This window comes from Ranitomeya imitator, chromosome 6 (genome assembly GCF_032444005.1).
Source record: "Ranitomeya imitator isolate aRanImi1 chromosome 6, aRanImi1.pri, whole genome shotgun sequence".
NCBI lineage: Eukaryota > Metazoa > Chordata > Amphibia > Anura > Dendrobatidae > Ranitomeya > Ranitomeya imitator.
In genome coordinates this window covers 322,491,763-322,516,872 of record NC_091287.1, presented here as the reverse complement: position 1 = coordinate 322,516,872, position 25,110 = coordinate 322,491,763, and the positions used below count along the sequence as shown (strand labels likewise).

The 25,110-nt window shown below is 43.4% G+C and overlaps 1 protein-coding gene across 4 annotated transcripts in view; it reads left to right on the top strand.

Annotated features, from left to right (window-relative positions):
- Positions 1-24,740, top strand: part of DTNBP1 (dystrobrevin binding protein 1) — a 192,160-nt gene extending 167,420 nt beyond the window's left edge. For 2 of the 4 annotated variants that reach the window (XM_069730821.1, XM_069730825.1), the window contains exons 8-10: positions 3,330-3,485; positions 4,458-4,601; positions 23,124-24,740. In XM_069730821.1, the coding sequence (XP_069586922.1) occupies positions 3,330-3,485; positions 4,458-4,601; positions 23,124-23,377 (554 nt within the window). In that variant the 3' untranslated portion in view covers positions 23,378-24,740. Of the gene's footprint in view, positions 1-3,329; positions 3,490-4,457; positions 4,602-8,809; positions 9,035-23,123 lie in introns of those variants that run through there. The other 2 variants (XM_069730823.1, XM_069730824.1) reach the window with 2 other exon arrangements.
- Positions 24,741-25,110: the final 370 nt, after the last annotated feature.

Below are 25,110 nucleotides of genomic sequence, written 5' to 3'. Positions count from 1 at the left end.
AATGTAACAAGGCCTACCATAAGTAACACACTACGCCACCATGGACTCAGATCCTGCAGTGCCAGACGTGTCCCACTGCTTAAGCCAGTACATGTCCGGGCCCGTCTGAAGTTTGCTAGAGAGCATTTGGATGATCCAGAGGAGTTTTGGGAGAATGTCCTATGGTCTGATGAAACCAAACTGGAACGGTTTGGTAGAAACACAACTTGTCGTGTTTGGAGGAAAAAGAATACTGAGTTGCATCCATCAAACACCATACCTACTGTAAAGCATGGTGGTGGAAACATCATGCTTTGGGGCTATTTATCTGCAAAGGGGCCAGGACGACTGATCCGGGTACATGAAAGAATGAATGGGGCCATGTATCGTGAGATTTTGAGTGCAAACCTCCTTCCATCAGCAAGGGCATTGAAGATGAAATGTGGCTGGGTCTTTCAACATGACAATGATCCAAAGCACACCGCCAGGGCAACGAAGGAGTGGCTTCGTAAGAAGCATTTCAAGGTCCTGGAGTGGCTTAGCCAGTCTCCAGATCTCAACCCTATAGAAAACCTTTGGAGGGAGTTGAAAGTCCGTGTTGCCAAGCGAAAAGCCAAAAACATCACTGCTCTAGAGGAGATCTGCATGGAGGAATGGGCCAACATACCAACAACAGTGTGTGGCAACCTTGTGAAGACTTACAGAAAACGTTTGACCTCTGTCATTGCCAACAAAGGATATATTACAAAGTATTGAGATGAAATTTTGTTTCTGACCAAATACTTATTTTCCACCATAATATGCAAATAAAATGTTAAAAAAACAGACAATGTGATTTTCTGGATTTTTTTTTCTCAGTTTGTCTCCCATAGTTGAGGTCTACCTATGATGTAAATTACAGACGCCACTCATCTTTTTAAGTGGTGGAACTTGCACTATTGCTGACTGACTAAATACTTTTTTGCCCCACTGTGTGTGTGTATATATGTATATGTATGTGTGTATATATATATATATATATATACACACACACACACACACACACACACACACACACACACACACACACACACACACTCTCATGTGCTTTGTGAATCTTGTATGACTTGGATTTTCTCAGCCTCATAAATGGATAAAAATGGAAAGTGCTTACTTAAATGAGCAACCTTGCAATTTATTTATTACAAATCTTTTCCATTCTCAAGAACAGAGGCATTTTCTACATGGTTTGCTGCGTATTTCCTTGAAGCAGTGGCCAGCCTCCTAGGTAAGGAGCATAGCACTTACAAGCTTATTGCTTGTAAGCGCTGCTCTGAAGGTGGCTGAATCACTGGATCTAGCAAGCTTTAGTGGCATTGCGTGCAGTATCAGTGAGTCCACATTTTGGGCCAGTCGTACAACCATGCTGCTGGTCTGAACTGTCAATCAATCAGGATTGCATCAACCTTTGTCAAGCAGGTGGAAACCCTCATTACTAAGCCGATAAGTAAACACACACATTGTCATTAGCCTATGAAGAAGTGTTAACAGAAGGAGCTTACATGGGCTGTAACCAGACAGCAACTGTTAATTTTACAGAAAAAAAATGAAAAAAAAAAAATTGCATGAGCTCCAGTTTCATTTTAATAATCAGTAGAGGGAAAGCCAATGGCTGAGGGCTGATGCTAATATTCTGGGAAGGCGCCAATAGTCATAAAAGTTCCCAGACTATTAATATCAGCTCACAGTTGTTTGCTTAGATTTACTCATTAGTTTACAGGGGACCCCAGAAAAAAATTGACATAGGGTCCCCCTATAAAATCTAACCAGCAAAAGCTAGGCAGACAGTTGCGGGCTGATATTAATAGCCTAGGAAGGGGCCATGGATATTGGCCCCTCCAAGACTAAAAACATCAGCTCTCAGCTGCCCCAGAACAGGCACATCTATAAGATGCGCCAAATCTGGCGTTTAGCCTCGCTCTTTCCACTTGCCCTGTAGCGGTGGCAAGTGGGGTTCATATTTGTGGGGTTGATGTCACCTTTGTATTGTCAGGTGATATCAAGCCCACAAGTTAGTAATGGAGATGCCTTTATAAGACACCTATCTATTACTAACCCCACAGTGATATTGTATAAAAACACAGGCACCCAGAATAAAGTCCTTTATTTTAAATAATGACACAGATTACTTTAATAACCTTAATTAAACCATACTTGCCGAATGCCTAATCCACCCAAGCCAACGTTTCCTGCAACAAGAATAAAATAATAAACCACAATATTCCTCACCTGTCCGCCGAGAAGATAATCCATAATTCCCATGACATTCCCTTCCAGAAATGAAGAACGTGGCCTTGACATTAAAGAAACATACAACTGCTCAAGACAGCTCAAGACAGGACTCAAGTTGCTGGAACTCAAAGGGAGCTAGTCATCTGATTCACGCTTCTCAAACCATGGCCAGAATAAATTAAACATTGGCTGCACTATTGGCTTGTCTTCCCCCGTCCACTTACCTTACCCTTCAATCCCTTTGTCTTAAATATCTCCTTATGCACTTAGAGTAACCTGTCAGACATGGGTATTAGAGCAGGGGAAAGTCGGACATGGGTATTAGAGCAGGGGAAAGTCACTTAGGACCTCGCTTGAATAGTCAGCTGAGACTCAGTTTACACATGATTTTTCGACGCCGCAGCTTCATCCTGTACTTGAGCGGTCACTGTTACCGCTCATTATAGTAATGAATATGCGGCTCCACCTCTATGGGAGGTGGAGCCGCATATTCATTACTGTAATGAGCGGTACCATGTGACCGCTCAGTACAGGAAGAATCTGCTGCTGCCGGCGCCGGGGAAGCCAGGGACCTGCAGGGACCGCGCCAGGACCAGGTGAGTATAATTTCATAGCCCCCGCTCCCCCTCCCCTGCCGACCCCTGCGTATGACTCGAGTATAAGCCGAGAGAAGGACTTTCAGCTCAAAAAAGTGGGCTGAAAATCTCGGCTTATACTCGAGTATATACGGTATGTATTTTTTCTGAAGCTCCACAAAATTTAGGAGTAAAACATGCCTGGTTGCAGTGGCACAGCCAGTGACTGATTCATGCTGTCTGTAGTCGGGCAGTATGAATGAGATGGACAGGTTCCCTTTTAGTTTTGAGATTTAAAATTTTGTCACAACAAATCTTCTCGCAATAGGCATTTTCAAGGTATTCTTCACCCTTTATATGCAAACTACATGGTACCCTTATCTAATGCTGATCTAAATGCTGCCTAATCTGTTGCAGTTATGATCACAAATTGTTATGTGTTACAAGATCAAGGTTAAATACTATTGTGAAATCTCAAGTGAATTTTTTATTCTTTCCTTATAGCTGATCTGGATTCAGAACATACTCAGAGGGTCTTGGACATGGAGTATGCCCAACAGATGAAGCTAAAAGAACGACAAAAGTTCTTCGAAGAGGCATTCCAGCAGGACATGGAGCAATACTTGTCTACGGGATACCTACAGATAGCAGAGAGACGAGGCAGGTCACCTCTATATATTATTCTTTTACTGATTTTTCTTTTCTTTTCTTAAATATTGTTTTTGTATAAAGTAGTTAAGTTGATGCCAAAAATATGTCTGGTGGAGTGTGCAGTTTTTACATACTGTACCTCACATGTAATTTTCTATTTAAAGGCTATGAACACATTTATCATGAATTTTTTTTAATAGTGTTTAAAAATATACTACCGTTTGGGTATTGTAGTGTCTGTGTAACCTCTTCCTATAATTATCTGTATTGCTGCTGACATCACACTGTCCCTTTTCTGTGTTGGCTCTCAACGCTCTTCTAAAAACAACAAGGAGGAGGATGTACATAGAGGATTAAGATGCGGGGAGAAGGGGAGGTTGTACCATATCAGTGTAGGTAGAAAGAAAAGCACCCACAAGGCTTCCTGGGGAATCGCATGAGTGCTAGGACAACAGGATACATTGTTTTTGTTTTTCTGTATTTTTAATGTATGACGCTTTCAGTATGCCTAACAGCAGCTATCCAGGGTTTAAGAATTGAGGAGCTATTCATGGGATAGGTAAATAATATAAAAGCGGTGGCGTTCTGATACCTGGGGCCCTCACCGATAAGCCGGAAATTGCTCCAGCAGTGGGCGGAACAAAGTGATGTAGTGTATATTGCTCAGTGACCACTGCTGAGTATAACAGTTTGGCTCTTGTAAGTGAATGGAAGATGAACAGCAGTCACCTAAGCAATGTACGGGGTTGCTGTGTTTCCCTGCGTACATCGATTAGTTCCGGCCTCTGCGGGAGCAGTACTCATTTGATCGGTGGGGGGTGCACACAGGTGTTAGTGGTGACCTAGCCTGTGGATAGCAACATCGCTTTTAAGCCCTTGATAACCCTTTTAATATATTGACAAAATATATTTGGGAAATTATAAAAGTGTGTCAAATTCTGGGTCTTTAACAGCTGTTCAGTATAATCTTGTTGTTTTAAGAACCAATAGGAAGCATGTCTTCAATGGAGGTGAACGTAGACATGTTGGAGCAAATGGACCTGATGGACATGTCTGATCAGGAAGCACTAGACGTCTTCTTAAATTCCGGAGGAGAGGACAACAGCATGTTATCCCCTATGATAGGTACTGGTAATCTACATAATCTCTGCAATGCTATCTATAAGATTATCATGCATTTCAATGCCATTATGCTAAGGATATTATCTAACTATGCAGAATGTTTAATTTATTTAATAAAAATAGTGACGCTTAACCTGGCCATGCATGTGTTGGGTGAGTAGTAGGGAAACCTATCTCCCTTGATTGTCTCATAAAAATTCCCAATTAGATTATTTAATCCTTATTGCCATTCAACAGGAGTGCACAACCTGCAGCCCAGGGGCCACATGCCGCCAACAATGCCATTCTATGTTGCCCCATACTATTTGGACAGAAAAATTCTTGACTTACAGCCAGGTTAACTGTAGATGAGCAGCTATTCACAAAGAAGAGTAGGGGCCAGCATCTGAGGATCTGGGACTGACCAGTACAAATGGTGACCTGTGTAGACCTCTCTGGATGCCTCATAAATCAGGAGAAAGGGTTCTCTAGACCAGTTTTGCACTTCAGATAACTGGAGACAAAGCAAAGTCTATATATTGACTGCAAGTCGCATAGACGATACCACTATAAATCATATATCTAACAAAGCATAAGTGGCAAAAATAAAACGTAACTTTTATTATGACTAAAGTCACACACAAAAAAACTTAAACCAAACACCCAAGTGAATAAAAATACTGGGGCAAAGTCTCAGACAATTGGTATGGTGACCACAGAGACTGATTATCCCCAGAAAGGACCGAATGATATCCTCCACAACATATTGGAGATATCAACAAAACTAGAATTTGACATATAGGGCTGGAGTAAAATAACATCAAACAGCACACAACGTCAGGCTAGTTATATGAACGAACAATAAAAACCCATCAATAGTTGCATATAGACAGTGCCACTGATGGCTATAAATAATGTAAAAAAGGAACAATGTCACCGGTTCCAAGGTGGGGGCCCAGGAGCGCCGGATAATTTCTGGTCAGAAGAAAATCCGGAAAAGTAATGGAGACGACAGTCCCTATGTCAGTCCCTATGGGGCTATCGTTAGACTATCCCCAAAGCTCCTGCCCTTACAAGGGCAGTCCACAGCTACCCCTGTCAAAACATGCCCTACACTCTCCCTGTATAGTCCGTCCCGACGCGTTTCATCCAAGCCAAATCTTCAGGGGACTTGCTTGTGCATGGAGATAGAGTGCCTGTATGCTAAAAAAGGAAGGACACTAAGTCCTACCACCCTCAATGCTGTCTTGCAGAGAGTGAACACGGCAATGGGCTAGTGCTTATATAGCAGAAAAAGGGAGGCGGATACCATGTGATAGTATGACCACTTTCTATAGGGAAATCATATGGCAGCTAGAGGGAACCATGACGACTGGGTAAACCATATAGGTAAACCCACTGTGTATTGTCATATATTGTGCCAAGAGCGATCATTGCAAACCACAATCATAGTGTGATCAAAATGCGACATAAGTACCTGACAGGAGGCCAGATGGTGCACCCTTGGATTATATACATATACAGGCCCCTACTATACTGCGTACCTATAACCGCGCTGAAAATTCAAAGGTAAGACGCCATAATACACAATGTGGCGCCGCCAGTACTTCCTGTTGATAAAGAACGCCCCGGATGGCCTGAGTCTTCGGCTAATTTCTGCGCTCAGCGTCCTGTGGGTTGCCCGGTAACCATAACATCCGGGGCGTTCTTTGTCAACAGGAAGTACTGGCGGCGCCACATTGTGTATTATGGCGTCTTACCTTTGAATTTTCAGCGCGGTTATAGGTACGCAGTATAGTAGGGGCCTGTATATGTATATAATCCAAGGGTGCACCATCTGGCCTCCTGTCAGGTACTTATGTCGCATTTTGATCACACTATGATTGTGGTTTGCAATGATCGCTCTTGGCACAATATATGACAATACACAGTGGGTTTACCTATATGGTTTACCCAGTCGTCATGGTTCCCTCTAGCTGCCATATGATTTCCCTATAGAAAGTGGTCATACTATCACATGGTATCCGCCTCCCTTTTTCTGCTATATAAGCACTAGCCCATTGCCGTGTTCACTCTCTGCAAGACAGCATTGAGGGTGGTAGGACTTAGTGTCCTTCCTTTTTTAGCATACAGGCACTCTATCTGCATGCACAAGCAAGTCCCCTGAAGATTTGGCTTGGATGAAACGCGTCGGGACGGACTATACAGGGAGAGTGTAGGGCATGTTTTGACAGGGGTAGCTGTGGACTGCCCTTGTAAGGGCAGGAGCTTTGGGGATAGTCTAACGATAGCCCCATAGGGACTGTCGTCTCCATTACTTTTCCGGATTTTCTTCTGACCAGAAATTATCCGGCGCTCCTGGGCCCCCACCTTGGAACCGGTGACATTGTTCCTTTTTTACATTATTTATAGCCATCAGTGGCACTGTCTATATGCAACTATTGATGGGTTTTTATTGTTCGTTCATATAACTAGCCTGACGTTGTGTGCTGTTTGATGTTATTTTACTCCAGCCCTATATGTCAAATTCTAGTTTTGTTGATATCTCCAATATGTTGTGGAGGATATCATTCGGTCCTTTCTGGGGATAATCAGTCTCTGTGGTCACCATACCAATTGTCTGAGACTTTGCCCCAGTATTTTTATTCACTTGGGTGTTTGGTTTAAAGGGAACCTGTCACCCCCGTTTTTTGAGATTGAGCTATAAATACTGTTAAATAGGGCCTGCGCTGTGTGTTCCTATAGTGTATGTAGTGTACCCCGATTCCCTATGTATGCTGAGAAATAACTTACCAAAGTCGCCGTTTTCGCCTGTCAATCAGGCTGGTCAGGTCGGGAGGGCGTGGTGACATCGCTGGTTCTTCCTCAGCTTTACGTTGGTGGCGTAGTGGCATAGTGGTGAAGACACAGCGCGCGATCTGCGCTGTCATCCCTTTCGTCGGTGGGGGCGGCCATCTTCCTGGGGCCGCGCGTGCGCAGATCGAGTGCTCTGCTGCACGGGGCTTCAGGAAAATGGCCGCGGGATGCCGCGCGTGCGCATTAGAGATCGCGGCGGCCATTTTCCCAAAGCCGAGTTTGCATCTCGGCTTTGGGAAAATGGCCGCCGCGATCTCTAATGCGCACGCGCGGCATCCCGCGGCCATTTTCCTGAAGCCCCGTGCAGCAGAGCACTCGATCTGCGCACGCGCGGCCCCAGGAAGATGGCCGCCCCCACCGATGCAAGGGATTACAGCGCAGATCGCGCGCTGCTTGTTCACCACTACGCCACTACGCCACCAACGTAAAGCTGAGGAAGAACCACCGATGTCACCACGCCCTCCCGACCTGACCAGCCTGATTGACAGGCGAAAACGGCGACTTTGGTAAGTTATTTCTCAGCATAGGTGGGGAATCGGGGTACACTACATACACTATAGGAACACACAGCGCAGGCCCTATTTAACAGTATTTATAGCTCAATCTCAAAAAACGGGGTGACAGGTTCCCTTTAAGTTTTTTTGTGTGTGACTTTAGTCATAATAAAAGACTTCAGATAACTGGCCATGTCTGTGGCTCTCTTCACAGTAGTTTATGGTAGTTGTGAAACACTAGGCAGAAAGTCCAGAGCCATGTGGATGCATTGCGTCCTCCTCTTTGGGGTAAATTAAGACTTCTTTTATGAGGCTTTAGCAGCGGATTTTAGTGTAACATCTACATTAAAACATTTATTCAAATACTCTGAATATGCTTCCTATAGGTTTTATGGGGAAATGTTCAAAATAAGTGAAAAACAAAAAATACTGTATTCACTATAGAACCTTTTCCCTTTATAATGAGCTGGAAACTTATTCAGAGTATTTGATGTGGATTTAGCTACAGAATCTATTTCTAAATCCTCCTCAAGAAATTGAGTTGAGATGAGTTATAGAGTGAGCATTTATACCCATCAGACATTTATGGTATATACTTTCAGTATGACATAAATGTCATAGAAGGTAACAATCCTTTAATTTTTAGTATGGCTCCCGGGTTGGTTTAGTATGACAACGTGGCCCTTGGACCAGAAAAGGTTGTGTACCCCTGTCTGCAGCAGCAATCTCCCAAGAAACAAAAGTTTTAAGCATTGATGCCTGAATAAGTTTTAAGCATCACAAAATGATCAGATTCTTACACCAACTCCTATTTAATGCTTAGACTATTAATAGGATGTGTAGAAAACATTTGGTAAATCTGGGGTTGTACTACAATTGTAGGAAGGATCTCAAAAAAGCTTCAAGGACACCAAGGCATCATCCAGGACTGCAGCTAGATGTTTGTTCAAGAAAGCTGGTTATTGTGTGAAGATGACATTAATACATGGAGTGAGATATGATATTGTCCTGTTTATGTCTAGAAACCAAAAATTGATTATGCCTTTTCTATAATTTATATTGTGAATTATTTTGTAACTGTTAAATAAAAGTTATATGATTTGAGGCTGAAAACATTTAGTATATTCTGTCTTTTTAACCCCTTAGTGACAGAGCCAATTTGGAACTTAATGACCGAGCCAATTTTTGCAATTCTGACCACTGTCACTTTATGAGGTTATAACTCTGGAACGCTTCAACGGATCCCGCTGATTCTGAGATTGTTTTTTCGTGACATATTGTACTTCATGTTAGTGGTAACATTTCTTCGATATTACTTGCGATTATTTATGAAAAAAACGGAAATATGGCGAAAATTTTTAAAATTTTGCAATTTTCAAACTTTGTATTTTTATGCCCTTAAATCAGAGAGATATGTCATGAAAAATAGTTCATAAATAACATTTCCCACATGTCTACTTTACATCAGCACAATTTTGGAAACAAAATTTTTTCTTGTTAGGGAGTTATAAGGGTTAAAAGTTGACCAGCAATTTCTCATTTTTACAACACCATTTTTTTTTAGGGACCACATCACATTTGAAGTCATTTTGAGGGGTCTATATGATAGAAAATAATGAAGTGTGACACCATTCTAAAAACTACACCCCTCAAGGTTCTCAAAACCACATTCAAGAAGTTTATTAACCCTTTACGTGCTTCATAGGAACTGAAACAATGTGGAAGGAAAAAATGAACATTTAACTTTTTTTTGCAAACATCTTAATTCAGAACCATTTTTTTTTATTTTCACAAGTGTAAAAACAGAAATGTAACCATAAATTTTGTTATGCAATTTCTCCTGAATACGCCAATACCCCATATGTGGGGGTAAACCACTGTTTGGGCGCACCGCAGAACTTAGAAGTGAAGGAGCGCCGTTTGACTTTTTCAATGCAGAATTGGCTGGAATTGAGATTGGACGCCATGTCACGTTTAGAGAGCCCCTGATGTGCCTAAACAGTGGAAACTCCCCACAAGTGACACCAATTTGGAAACTAGACCCCTTAAGGAACTTATCTAGATGTGTGGTGAGCACTTTGAAACCCCCAAGTGCTTCACAGAAGTTTATAACGTAGAGCCGTGAAAATAAAAAAATTGCTTTTGTTTACACAAAAATGATCTTTTCGCCCACAAATTCTTATTTTCACAAGGGTAACAGGAGAAATTAGACCACAAAAGTTGTTGTGCAATTTCTCCTGAGTACGTCGATACCCAATATGTGGGGGTAAACCACTGTTTGGGCGCACCGCAGAGCTTGGAAAAGAAAGAGTGCCGTTTTACTTTTTCAATGTAGAATTGGCTGGAATTGAGATTGGACGCCATGTCGCGTTTGGAGAGCCCCGATGTGCCTAAACAGTAGAAATCCCCCACAAGTGACCCCATTTTGGAAACTAGACCCCCCATGGAACTTATCTAGATGTGTGGTGAGAACTTTGAATGCCCAAGTGCTTCACAGAAGTTTATAATGCAGAGTCGTGAAAATAAAAAATATTTTTTTTTTCCACAAAAAAGATTTTTTAGCCCCCAAGTTTTTATTTTCACAAGGGTAACAAGAGAAATTGGACCCCAAAAGTTGTTGTCCAATTTGTCCTGAGTATGCTGGTACCCCATATGTGGGGGTAAACCACTGTTTGGGCGCACGGCAGAGCTCGGAAGGAAGGAGCGCCGTTTTGGAATGCAGACTTTGATAGAATGGTCTGTGGGCATTATGTTGCGTTTGCAGAGCCCCTGATGTACCTAACCAGTAGAAACCCTCCACAAGTGACCCCATTTTGGAAACTAGACCCCCCAAGGAACTTATCTAGATGTGTGGTGAGAACTTTGAATGCCCAAGTGCTTCACAGAAGTTTATAATGCAGAGTCATTAAAAAAAAAAATATATATATATATTTTTCCACAAAAAGGATTTTGTAGCCCCCAAGTTTTTATTTTCACAAGGGTAACAAGAGAAATTGGACCCCAGAAGTTGTTGTCCAATTTATCCCGAGTATGCTGATGCCCCATATATGGGGGTAACCCACTGTTTGGGCGCACAGCAGAGCTCAGAAGGGAGGGAGCACCATTTGACTTTTTGAGCGCAAAATTGGCTGTCGTGTTTTGAGACCCCCTGATGTACCTAAACAGTGGAAACCCCCCAATTCTAGCTCCAACCCTAACCCCAACACACCCCTAACCCTAATCCCAACCTGATCCATAATCCTAATCACTAACCCTAACCATAATCACAACCCTTACCCCAAAACAACCCTAATGTCAACCCTAACCATAACCCTAATCAAAACCCTAAATCCAACACACCCCTAATCCTAATCTCAACCCTAACCTCAAACCTAACCCTAATCCCAATACACCCCTAATCACAACCATAACCTTAACCCTAATCCCAAACCTAACCCTAATCCCAAGCGTAACCCTAATGCCAAACCTAACCCTAAAACCAACCCTAATCCAAACCCTAATCCCAACTCTAACCCTAACTTTAGCCCCAACCCTAGCCCTAACTTTAGCCCCAACCCTAACCCTAGCCCTAAGGCTACTTTTTCACACTTGCGTCATTTGGCATCCGTCGCAATCCGTCGTTTTGGACAAGAAACGGATCCTGCAAATGTGCCCGCAGGATGCGTTTTTTGCCCATAGACTTGTATTGCCGACGGATCGTGACGGATGGCCACACGTCGCGTCCGTCGTGCACTGGATCAGTGTTTTGGCGGACCGTCAGCACAAAAAAATGTTCAATGTAACTTTTTTTGTACGTTGCATCCGCCATTTCTGACCGCGCATGCGTGGCCGTAACTCCGCCCCCTCCTCCCCAGGACATAGATTGGGCAGCGGATGCGTTGAAAAACTTCATCCGCTGCCCACGTTGTGCACAATTTTCACAACGTGCGTCGGTATGTCGGGCCGATGCATTGCGACGGCCCCGTACCGACGTAAGTGTGAAAGAAGCCTAACCCTAAATTTAGCGCCAACCCTAACTCTAAATTTAGCCCCAACCCTAACCCTAAATTTAGCCCTAACCCTTATCCTAGCCCTAACCCTACCCCTAGCCCTAACCCTACCCCTAGCCCTAACCCTACCCCTAGCTCTAACCCTAGCCCTAACCCTACCCCTAACCCTACCCCTAGCCCTAACCCTAATTTTAGCCCCAACTGCTCTTCTCCTGCCGGCCGGCAGATGGAGACAGATGGCGGGCGCACTGCGCATGCGCCCGCCATTTTCTTACCGGAGGAAGAAGCCGGCGGCCAGGAGGAGCAGCAGGAGGACCCAGGGACACAGGTGAGTATGGCAGGGTCCCCGAATCCCCCTATTTCTCTGTCCTCTGATGTGCGATCACATCAGAGGACAGAGAATTACACTTTGACTTTTTTTTTTTTTTGCGGTCGCCGGTAAACAGTTAATTACCGGCGATCGCAAAACAGGGGTCGCTAAAACCGACCCCGATCATGCTCTTTGGGGTCTCGGCTACCCCCGGCAGCCGAGACCCCAAAGATTCTAGCGGGGCCGGCCGGCGGGCGCACTGCGCATGCGCCCGCCATTTTGAAGATGGCGGCGCCCACCGGGAGACACGAGGAGCATCGGGGGAGATAGGTGAGTATTGGGGGGCCACCTGGGACCCCTTTTCTCTGTCCTCCGATGTGCGATCACATCGGAGGACAGATAAATTAAAAAGAGATCGCTTTTTTTTTTTTTTTTTTGCGATCGCCGGTAAACGGTTAATTACCGGCGATCGCAAATGCGGGGTGGGTTAAAAACCCCCCGAATCATGTTCTCTGGGGTCTCGGCTACCCTCGGCAGCCGAGACCCAGGAGAAAATCCGACTCTGGGGGGCGCTATTTACTTTTTCCACAGCGCCGTTAATTAACGGTTTAAGTACCCTTAGCGGCCGCCGTTAAAAGGCGTATCGGCGGTCGCTAAGGGGTTAAAGAAGGAAATCCATCTGATTTCATGACATAAGGGAATGGGGTCTTGTTCTTTATCATTTTAAACTTTTTCAGTCTTTTTGAAATAGTCACTTAAGGTACCTTCACACTGAACAACATTGCAACGATAGCGATCCGTGACGTTGCAGCGTCCTGGATAGCGATATCGTTGTGTTTGACACGCAGCAGCTGAAAGTCTGGAACTTTATTTTGTCGCTGGAGCACCCACTGACATCGCTGAATCGGCGTGTGTGACGCCGATCCAGCGATGTGTTCACTGGTAACCAGGGTAAATATCGGGTTACTAAGCGCAGGGCCGCGCTTAGTAACCCGATGTTTACCCTGGTTACCATTGTAAATATATATAAAAAAAAAAAAACACATACTCACATTCCGGTGCCTGTCACGTCCCCGGCGTCCGCTTCCCTGCACTCCTCCTGCATCCTGTGTCAGTGCCGGCCGGCCGTAAAGCAGTGCACAGCGGTGATGTCACCGCTCTGCTTTACGGCCGGCGCTTACACAGGATGCAGGAGGAGTGCAGGGAAGCGGACGCCGGAGACGTGACAGGCAGCGGAATGTGAGTATGTGTTTTTTTTTTCTTTACATTTACAATGGTAACCAGTGTAAACATTGATTACTAAGCGCGGCCCTGCGCTTAGTAACCCGATGTTTACCCTGGTTACCCGGGGACTTCGGCATCGTTGGTCGCTGGAGAGCTGTCTGTGTGACAGCTTTCCAGCGACCACACAAGGACTTTCCAACGATCACGGCCAGGTCGCATCGCTGGTCGTGATCGTTGGAAAGTTGCTGAGTGTGACGGTACCCTTAGGCTCCACTTTCAACTTATTAGATAGGTGTATCATGGAATCCAAGACAGGGATATATGTAGGATGCTGAGGCTTCAGTTATTTCAGATGTTGCCATAACAGCAGTCAGTTAGGCTGGGTTCACATTGCGTTAGTGGGTGTCCGCTGACGGAATACGTTACATGGCGCAATTAACGCTATGTAACGGATCCGTTAGCGCACCCATTGACCGCAATGTATCGAACGCATCGCTAACGCATGCCATTTTTGGCATGCGTTAGCGATGTCCCGTTATTTTCTGACGGACCTCGAACGCTGCTTGCAGCGTTTTTCGGTCCGTTTCTCGCTAGCGCAGATCGGGCATCTGCGCTAGCGGGATCGGTAAACGCAATCCTTTTTGCACATTGCGTTAGCGCATTCCGTTAGCGTATGCGCTAAACGGATTGCACTAACGCAATGTGAACCTAGCCTTACTCCATGCAGTTGCTCCACAGACATGATCTTCTCCATAGAGGACCATGCTAATCATCCCTATTCCAATTCCTTATCAGTCCCTGCTGTATGATTTACCATTTTATCTTTTACTAGTAATGGGTGGGGAGAGGAACACTAAGGGTACCGTCACACACTGCCATTTCGATCGCTACGACGGTACGATTCGTGACGTTCCAGCGATATCGTTACGATATCGCTGTGTCTGACACGCAGCAGCGATCAGGGATCCTGCTGAGAATCGTACGTCGTAGCAGATCGTTTAGAACTTTCTTTCGTCGTTGGATCTCCCGCTGTCATCGCTAGATCGGTGTGTGTGACACCGATCTAGCGATGCAATTTTTTTTTTGTTTACTTCATCAGTTTCAAATTGAAGAAAACCTGATACCAGTTAACCCCTTCCTGCAAAATGGCATAGCTGTGCATCCGGATTGCAATTGCTTTCATAAACTGTTACATCACAGGAGTTATGTTCAATACCATCTGCATTAGGAGCCGGCTGTTAAACACCGCCATGCTCATGCAGCACGTGCTCGGATCAGACCTAGCTTTGATGCCCCCACTTTAATGGTGCGCGCGCTCACACAAGGAAAAGTCACGGATAGATCGAGAGAGATCTGTATATTACTATATGTATATACATGTATTTATGGTGAATGCTGAAAAAAAATAACAATTGCTGTTTCTGTTTATCTTGCCTAACAAAAAAAAAATTAAGTGATAAAAAAAAATCATATGTACTGTATTTTCTGGCGTATATGACTACTTTTTAACCCCTGAAAACTTTCTCAAAAGTCAGGTGTCGTCTTATAGGGCAGATGCAGAGTAAACTGCGGTCGCCGCATATTGTGGGGGGAGCGGTCCCAATGACGAGGTGAGGGGGTGCCTCACCGGGAAGGTGTAAGTGAAGCAGAGGCAGAGAAGGAGATAATATGATACAATGGCGAGCCAGATGAGTGAAAGAGGAGTGTTTTTCTAGGCACAGCATCACGCTCTCTCTTTTTTGCATACCCCTGGCATCCCAGATGCTGACAGTTTGCTTCACTTACACCTTCCTGGTGAGGCGCTCCCTCACCTCGTCATCGGGACCACTCCCCCCCCCCCCCCCCACACTATATACTTCGACCGCAGATTGCTCCGCACCCACCCTATAAGACGACACCCGGCATATAAGACAACCCCCGACTTTTGAGAAGATTTTATATCTTAACTGGAAAAGTTGGGGGTCGTCTTATACGCCCAGTCGTCTTATATGCCGGAAAATACGGTATTAAAAAATTGTAAAATAAAATGTATAGCTCTTTAGGCAAAAAAAAAAAAAAGCAGTTCATTAAAGTTCTTTAATCTGATAAATACAATTTATGACTCTTAAAATGTGACAGCCAAAAAAAACATTTTTTTATTTTTTGTGTAAAAGTAGTAAAACATAAAAAAATATATATATATATAGTTAGTTAGTTTGTTAATACGTAATATGTACCCCAAAATGTCACTAAATTAAAACGCATCCCGAAAAAAGTTATGGCTCCTGGAACACAATAATAACTAGATGGGTATTTCCTGAAGGAACTACAGATAGTGCTTTGGAATGGTGCCCGGGCTGCCACTGCAAGACTTTCACACTTGGGTGCCCCTCAGGCGCCGGTTTGGTGGGAAGGGCCACTCTGGGTCTGATTTGGTGGGCGGGGCCCCTCGGGGGCTGATTTGGTGGGCGGGGCCACTTGGGCCGATCTATGGGCGGGGCCACTCGGGGGCTGATTTGGTGGGCGGGGCCACTCGGGGTTGATTTGGTGGGCGGGGCCACTCGGGGGCCGATTTGGTGGGCAGGGCCGATTTGAGGGGTCGGGGCCCCTCGAGGTTCGATTTGGTGGGCGGGGCCCCTCGGGGGCCGATTTGGTGGGCGGGGCCACTCTGGGGCCGGTTTGGTGGGCAGGGCCACTCTGGGGCCGGTTTGGTGGGCGGGGCCACTCTGGGGCCGGTTTGGTGGGCGGGGCCACTCGGGCCGATTTGGTGGGCGGGTCACTTTAAGAGCTGATATCTGGCAAAACCTGTGTCTTAGTGGGGTCATGTAGAGTTCGTAGGCGTTGGCATAGTAACTGGGTCTGACTACGCATATCAATGATCTAATCAGCCAGGTGGCAGTTATTTTGAAATTGCCTCAGAAATTAGGCCATTATACCCTATGGGAAAATTTCCCTATTGAAATACATTGAGAAAATGCATTCCAATGAGGGGAAAAAAAAATTTCAAAAGCAAATTGCGCCAAAACTACAAATCCGATCGACACGAAAAATACTTAGCACACCTCTTGGGGACGCTGGCTTCGAAATGACACCTCACTGGAGTCTGTGAGTGCAGCGGTTTGGGCCGCATTAATTGCGGACTGAATAATAATAATAATAAGTTAACTACGATCGGATAACAATATAGTGCTTTGTGCCAAAGCACTATAATAAAAATGGGGGAGAAAAAAGTTCAACATAAAAGGCAAAACTGTTTGTCAAGGGGTTCAAATCTGACTTTAAGGATTTAACTAGGTCCAGCTGCAATCAAATTATTTTTTTAGACAAAGTTGGGGAGACCTATTATGCTCTCTGGCTAAAAAGAATGCAGGGTCTAATAGTTAAATCATAGAGGTCAATGTGAACCGTTCTGTTTGAAAGTGCATCAGTTTTTCTTCAATTTGAAACCAATCCAGATTTTTTATTTACTTGTTCAGTTTAAAACAGAAGAATTAAAATCTATAGAAAAAAATACTTTACTCAGGTTGCTTCTATCATGTGGCAAAGGTTTTTTTTGAATATGAGGTGGAATGTACAGTTGAAACTAGATTACATACACTACAGTGTGTCTGTAAAGTCATGGTGCACTTTTGACCAGTCACTGGAAAGCAACAAAAAACGATAGAAATGTGAAATCTGCTCCAAATAAAAGAAAAACTCTCCCAGTTTCATACCTGTTCAGTGCAGTTCGATGTGGGCTCCATTTGTTGCCCTACACAAATCCAAACGATAGTGAAGTTCTTGCCACACACGGGTAAGGACGTCTGGTGTACCAGAGTGAATAATGTCTGTGATTCTCTGTTATAAGTGGTTAACCCCTTTACCCCCAAGGGTGGTTTGCACGTTAATGACCAGGCCAATTTTTACAATTCTGACCACTGTCCCTTTATGAGGTTATAACTCCGAAACGCTTCAACGGATCCTGGTGATTCTGACATTGTTTTCTCGTGACATATTGTACTTCATGATAGTGGTAAAATTTCTTTGATAGTACCTGCGTTTATTTGTGAAAAAAACGGAAATTTGGCGAAAATTTTGAAAATTTCGCAATTTTCAAACTTTGAATTTTTATGCAATTAAATCACAGAGATATGTCACACAAAATACTTAATAAGTAACATTTCCCACATGTCTCCTTTACATCAGCATAATTTTGGAACCAATTTTTTTTTTTGTTAGGGAGTTATAAGGGTTAAAAGTTGACCAGCAATTTCTCATTTTTACACCATTTTTTTTTAGGGACCACGTCTCATTTGAAGTCATTTTGAGGGGTCTATATGATAGAAAATGCCCAAGTGTGACACCATTCTAAAAACTGCACCCCTCAAGGTGCTCAAAACCACATTCAAGAAGTTTATTAACCCTTCAGGTGTTTAATAGGAATTTTTGGAATGTTTAAATAAAAATGAACATTTAACTTTTTTACACAAAAAATTTACTTCAGCTCCAATTTGTTTTATTTTACCAAGGGTAACAGGAGAAATTGGACCCAAAAAGTTGTTGTCCAATTTGTCCTGAGTACGCTGATACCCCATATGTGGCAGTAAACCACTGTTTGGGCGCATGGGAGAGCTCGGAAGGGAAGGAGCGCTATTTGACTTTTCAATGCAAAATTGACAGGAATTGAGATGGGACGCCATGTTGCGTTTGGAGAGCCACTGATGTGCCTAAACATTGAAACCCCACACAAGTGACACCATTTTGGAAAGTAGACCCCCTAAGGAACTTATCTGGATGTGTGGTGAGCACTTTGACCCACCAAGTGCTTCACAGAAGTTTATAATGCAGAACCGTAAAAATAAAAAATTATATTTTTGCCCCCAATTTTTTATTTTTCCAAGGGTAAGAGAAGAAATTGGACCTCAAAAGTTGTTGTCCAATTTGTCCCGAGTACGCTGATACCCCATATGTGGCAGTAAACCACTGTTTGGGCGCATGGGAGAGCTCGGAAGGGAAGGAGCGCCGTTTGACTTTTCAATGCAAAATTGACAGGAATTGAGATGGGACGCCATGTTGCGTTTGGAGAGCCACTGATGTGCCTAAACATTGAAACCCCCCACAAGTGACACCATTTTGGAAAGTAGACCCCCTAAGGAACTTATCTGGATGTGTGGTGAGCACTTTGACCCACCAAGGGCTTCACAGAAGTTTATAATGCAGAGCCATAAAAATAAAACAAAATTTTTTTCCCACAAAAATTATTTTTTAGCCCCCAGTTTTGTATTTTCCCTAGGGTAACAGGAGAAATTGGACCCCAAAAGTTGTTGTCCAATTTGTCCTGAGTACGCTGATACCCCATATGTGGGGGGGGAACCACCGTTTGGGCGCATGGGAGGGTTCGGAAGGGAAGGAGCGCCATTTGGAATGCAGACTTAGATGGAATGGTCTGCAGGCGTCACATTGCGTTTGCAGAGCCCCTAATGTACCTAAACAGTAGAAACCCCCCACAAGTGACACCATTTTGGAAAGTAGACCCCCTAAGGAACTCATCTTAATGTGTTGTGAGAGCTTTGAACCCCCAAGTATTTCACTACAGTTTATAACGCAGAGCCATGCAAATAAAAAATATTTTTTTTTCCACAAAAATTATATTTTAGCCCCCAGTTTTGTATTTTTCCAAGGTTAGCAGGAGAAATTGGACCCTAAATGTTGTTGTCCAATTTGTCCTGAGTACGCTGATACCCGATATGTGGGGGGGAACCACCGTTTGGGCGCATGGGAGGGCTCGGAAGGGAAGGAGCATCATTTGGAATGCAGACTTAGATGGATTGGTCTGCAGGCGTCACATTGCGTTTGCAGAGCCCCTAATGTACCTAAACAGTAGAAACCCCCCACAAGTGACCCCATATTGGAAACTAGACCCCTCAATGAACTTATCTAGATGTGTTGTGAGAACTTTGAACCCCCAAGTGTTTCACTACAGTTTATAACGCAGAGCCGTGAAAATAAAAAATCTTTTTGTTTTCCCACAAAAATTATTTTTTAGCCCCCAGTTTTGTATTTTCCCAAGGGTAACAGGAGAAATTGGTCCACAAAAGTTGTTGTCCAATTTGTCCTGAGTACGCTGATACCCCATATGTTGGGGTAAACCCCTGTTTGGGCACACAGGAGAGCTCGGAAGGGAAGGAGCACTGTTTTACTTTTTCAACGCAGAATTGGCTGGAATTGAGATCGGACGCCATGTCGTGTTTGGAGAGCCCCTGATGTGCCGAAACAGTGGAAACCCCCCAATTATAACTGAAACCCTAATCTAAACACACCCCTAACCCTAATTCCAACGGTAACCCTAACCACACCTCTAACCCTGACACACCCCTAACCCTAATCCCAACCCTATTCCCAACTGTAAATGTAATCTAAACCCTAACCCTAACTTTAGCCCCAACCCTAACTGTAGCCCCAACCCTAACCCTAACCCTAACCCTAGCCCTAACCCTAGCCCTAACCCTAGCCCTAACCCTAGCCCTAACCCTAACCCTAGCCCTAACCCTAGCCCTAACCCTAGCCCTAGCCCTAACCCTAGCCCTAACCCTAGCCCTAATGGGAAAATGGAAATAAATACATTTTTTTTTATTTTTCCCTAACTAAGGGGGTGATGAAGGGGGGTTTGATTTACTTTTATAGCGAGTTTTTTAGCGGATTTTTATGATTGGCAGCCGTCACACACTGAAAGACCCTTTTTATTGCAAAAAATATTTTTTGCAATACCACATTTTGAGAGCTATAATTTTTCCATATTTTGGTCCACAGAGTCATGTGAGGTCTTGTTTTTTGCGGGACGAGTTGACGTTTTTATTGAAAACATTTTTGGGCATGTGACATTTTTTTATCGCTTTTTATTCCGATTTTTGTGAGGAAGAATGACCAAAAGCCAGCTATTCATGAATTTCTATTGGGGGAGGCGTTTATACCGTTCCGCGTTTGGTAAAATTGATAAATCAGTTTTATTCTTCGGGTCAGTACGATTACAGCGATACCTCATTTATATCATTTTTTTATGGTTTGGTGCTTTTATACGATAAAAACTATTTTACAGAAAAAATAATTATTTTTGCATCGCTTTATTCTCAGGACTATAACTTTTTTATTTTTTTGCTGATGATGCTGTATGGCGGCTCTTTTTTTGCGGGACAATATGACGCTTTCAGCGGTACCATGGTTATTTATATCTGTCCTTTTGATCGCGTGTTATTCCACTTTTTGTTCGGCGGTATGATAATAAAGCGTTGTTTTTTGCCTCGTTTTTTTTTTTTTTTTCTTACGGTGTTTACTGAAGGGGTTAACTAGTGGGACAGTTTTATAGGTCGGGTCGTTACGGACGCGGCGATACTAAATATGTGTACTTTTATTGGTTTTTTTTTTTTTTATTTAGATGAAGAAATGTATTTATGGGAATAATATATATTTTTTTTTTTTCATTATTTTGGAATATTTTTTTTTATTTTTTTTACACATTTGGAAAATTTTTTTTTTACTTTTTTACTTTGTCCCAGGGGGGGACATCACAGATCAGTGATCTGACAGTTTGCACAGCACTCTGTCAGATCACTGATCTGACATGCAGCGCTGCAGCCTTCACAGTGCCTGCTCTAAGCAGGCTCTGTGAAGCCACCTCCCTCCCTGCAGGACCCGGATCCGCGACCATCTTGGATCCGGGGCTCGAGCAGGGAGGGAGGTGAGGAGACCCTCGCAGCAACGCGATCACATCGCGTTGCTGCGGGGGTCTCAGGGAAGCCCGCAGGGAGCCCCCTCCCTGCGCGGTGCTTCCCTGCACCGCCGGCACATCGCGATCATCTTTGATCGCGGTGTGCCAGGGGTTAATGTGCCGGGGGCGGTCCGTGACCGCTCCTGGCACATAGTGCCGGATGTCAGCTGCGATAAGCAGCTGACACCCGGCCGCGATCGGCCGCGCTCCCCCCGTGAGCGCGGCCGATCGGCTATGACGTACTATCCCGTCCAGGGTCAGATAAGCCCAGGGCACCTCGACGGGATAGTACGTCTAAGGTCACAGAGGGGTTAATGTCGTTGATATGTTCAATGTACACGTTGCTTCACATAACCCCAGTATAAGCTTAAGGACGTAAGATCCGGGGTCATGGTGGCCATGGCTTGACAGAACCCCTGCCTATCCACCACCGGGGGAATGTTCTATCTAGAAACTCATGAGCAATGGTGGCGTAGTAGGAGGAGCACCATCCTATTGAAAGATGACACCTTCTGGAAATTGTGGCACTGCATACAATTCCAACATGTCAAGATATGTGTTTGTTGTCACAAACCCACTCTGCGGAAAAAAATGGGCCTATCACCTTATCATGTATCAGGCCACACCACACCTTCACTTTAGAGTTGTTACGTTCATACTCAACATAGACATAAGGATGTTCAGCAGCCCATATTCGGAACGTTATGGCGATGAACATGTCCACAGATATGGAAGGTTGCCTCATCGCTAAACAGAATCTTCTGCAAAAATCTTGCATCATTGTCTCTCATAAGGCATATCTGTAGCAAACGCACATCGTTGGGTCTATCCTCCGGTTTGATAGCGTGCAATAGCCGCAATTTGTACCCCGTAAAACAGAGACGTTTCTTTAACACCTTATGTACTGTAGTCTTGCTTAGGTGTAATTGTCGAGCACACGCATGCAGATTGTTAGAGCTCCTTAGGTAGCTATCCCATATAGCCTCTACAGACTCGTCACTGACTGGCCTACCAGAACCGGGTTTCTCCACCAAACTGCCGGTTTCCTTCAACTGCTTATCGCACCGAGTAATGTTATTCCTATGTGGACTTTGGTCACGGATTCGAAATTCGTGAGCCACAGAACACACTGAACTTTCCTCTGTACTGTCCACATCTTGACTAGCATGGAAAACCACACAGCTGGCATAAGCTTATGGTTGCATGATGTCACAGACCTGGCAGTGTATTAATCAGAGTTCAGTTTATCGGGTTAATCTGACTGGGGGCTTAGCAACAGCTTAACCTTCGTCAGGCTGCATAATTTTACAACGTTAACAGGCTGCAGAGGTACAATTGTACCTTCATATATATTTTATTGAAATTTGGCCAATATATTCTGGACCAAAACTGCAGAGATGTCACGAAATTTCAGCCCTCTACGGCTTTTCGAAAAAAAAGTTATTGCAATTTTAAAACGGAACAGTTACAATTGTACCTACTCAGCCGGACGAAGGTTAAATGAGTATGTGTTGTTAAATTGGCTCAATCATATCAGACCTGTTCATGAGGCGAGATAACAAGAACCAAAGAAAGGGCGCCAAAATGTAAGCTATAAAAAGATCCTGTGGCTGGTCAAAAGTGCACCATGACTTTACGGACACACTGTATATAAAAAGACACACATGCATGTTTTTCTCAATATCTGACATGAAATCAGAATAAACTATCCCGTTTTAGGTCAATTAGGATTACTATAATTATTCATATTTGCCAAATGCCAGAATAATGAGAGAGAACATGTCTTTTTATATAGTGTATGTAAACTTCTAGTTTCAACTGTAATTGGTTGTGGTGTGCTCCATGTTTCTTTTTCAACATTATTTGTGTGTGCTCTTAATATCTTGTAAGCAGTCCTCGTGCCTCATTACAGTTTCTTTTTGTCTTCTCTCTTCATGTTGGTTGCTAAAGGCCCTGACTTTGACACTTGTCGAAATGAGATATCTCTTCAGGTTCCCAGCCAAGCAGAGCTCAGACAAAAACTTTCTTCCTTGTCCTCTACTTGCACTGATTCTGCCAGCCAGGAAAACAGTGAAGATGGTGGGGAATCGCCCGTTATCCAGTCAGATGATGAAGATGTTCACGTGGACTCTGTACCTGGTGTTGGCCACGTTGCAAAAAACAATTGTGATGCAAGTGACGAAAGCGATTCCCACACCGTGTGAAGTTGAACTGTGTGGTTGCTATATCCTGGAGTGTTAGCCATCGTGTACTAATCCACCTTACTGTGCAATTGTTACCCTACTGATTTACACAAAGTATTGTGTACTGGAGTCATTGCGAACAAAATGATATTAAAAGTGTTTTTTTATGGAGACTGTAGAGTAGTGGAGAAGATTGGAATCGTTGCATAGTTATGCAGCTTTTCTTGTGTGCTTAGTTTTTTAAGCACCATATTTATCTCTAGAATAAAATTGAACAGAAGTCCTGCATGAACCACCACTGGATTACCAATGCTTTTATTTACGCATTTAGCTGCTAGGCCTAGTGTTCTTCATAATATGATCAAAGTATTCTACAGAAATTCCTGGTTTATTAGAACTTACACAAATATGCCCAATGGTAGGGTATAGATAGATTAACAGGGAACGCTGGGTTCCAAGCTATACTATTTTACAACAAGTTTAAGATTCCTTGAATCCCAAGTGTAATGATGATAAAGACCTGGATTTTTTCACATGCATTATCAGGTAGTGAAAATAGCAGCATTTAGCAAGAGGGATTCTCACTAAGGGCATGTGCCCGCAACATCTTTTAGATGTGAGTATACGTGCACGTTTTACTAAAGAAGGACGTCTTTTGTCCTGTTTTTACTTTGTCGCTTTTCATTTTTCTGCGTGCTTTTGGCGCCATTTATTTTCTGTGTTTTTTTTTTTTTAAATAAAGTAGTAAGCAGCTTTATAGTGGAACCACCCGAAGAATGATCTAAAGCTTCTTTTAACCACTTCACGTTTCCAAAGATGTGCAGCAGATAAAAGAAGTGACCTAAGACTGAAGATAGGAACAGCAAGTCGCTTGACATTGCAGTGCATATGTTTATTCCTTTTAATGTTTCTTTAGGGCTTTTTCAGGCAGGTTATTGAGCATACTTGCATTGAAAAGACGTTGTTTGTGTACTGCCATATGCTTTTTCCATCCCCAAAACATGCATCAACTAATGTACCATAAGTGGTCAAAAAAGGAAAAGACCATTTCAGAGGGATTGAACCCTGATGTGTCATAAATGGAAACCCAAAAAACAACACTGTATCTAATAGTCACTTCAAGAAGAGGGCCATAAATCCTAGTGTGAATCCAGCCTAATTCTGTATCTCCCTAATTCTGTCTCTCCCTGTCAAAGATATATATGAAGCAGTGATCAACTCGCCTCAGAAAATGATTATTACGTGAGACAATGAGAACCCTGCCCTGTAATGCATATCAGAACTGGCTTGAAAGCCAGACCTTTTTCCATGCAGTATTTTTTGGTTTATCCTGTGCCAACTATTGTGTATTTGCCTTGCTGAAATAAATAATTTAATACCATGACGACTGTATAGTTTCATTATGGTTATGGGTCTGAAAATAGACTGATAAATGCTTATTATTCTGCTGTTTAGTATACTGGTTCTTACTTTGAAAGTGCAACAAAAAATGTTGCACTTTCAGCTAAGATGTATTTGTGTTTCCCAGAAAAAAAAATTCTAAGACAATCTCAACACATTTTGTTTCTAAAGTGGGCTTGTTTGTCTAAATGTTAAACATATTTATGAACTTTGTTTGGAACCAAAAAAATTAACTGGCACACTTTATGCCAATTTGTTTTTAAAAGCTAAAGTTTTTTTTTGTTAGGACAAGCTTTCACAGCCTTTAAAAGAAATATTAATATACTACAACAAGCAAATCTGACAGTTAGTTA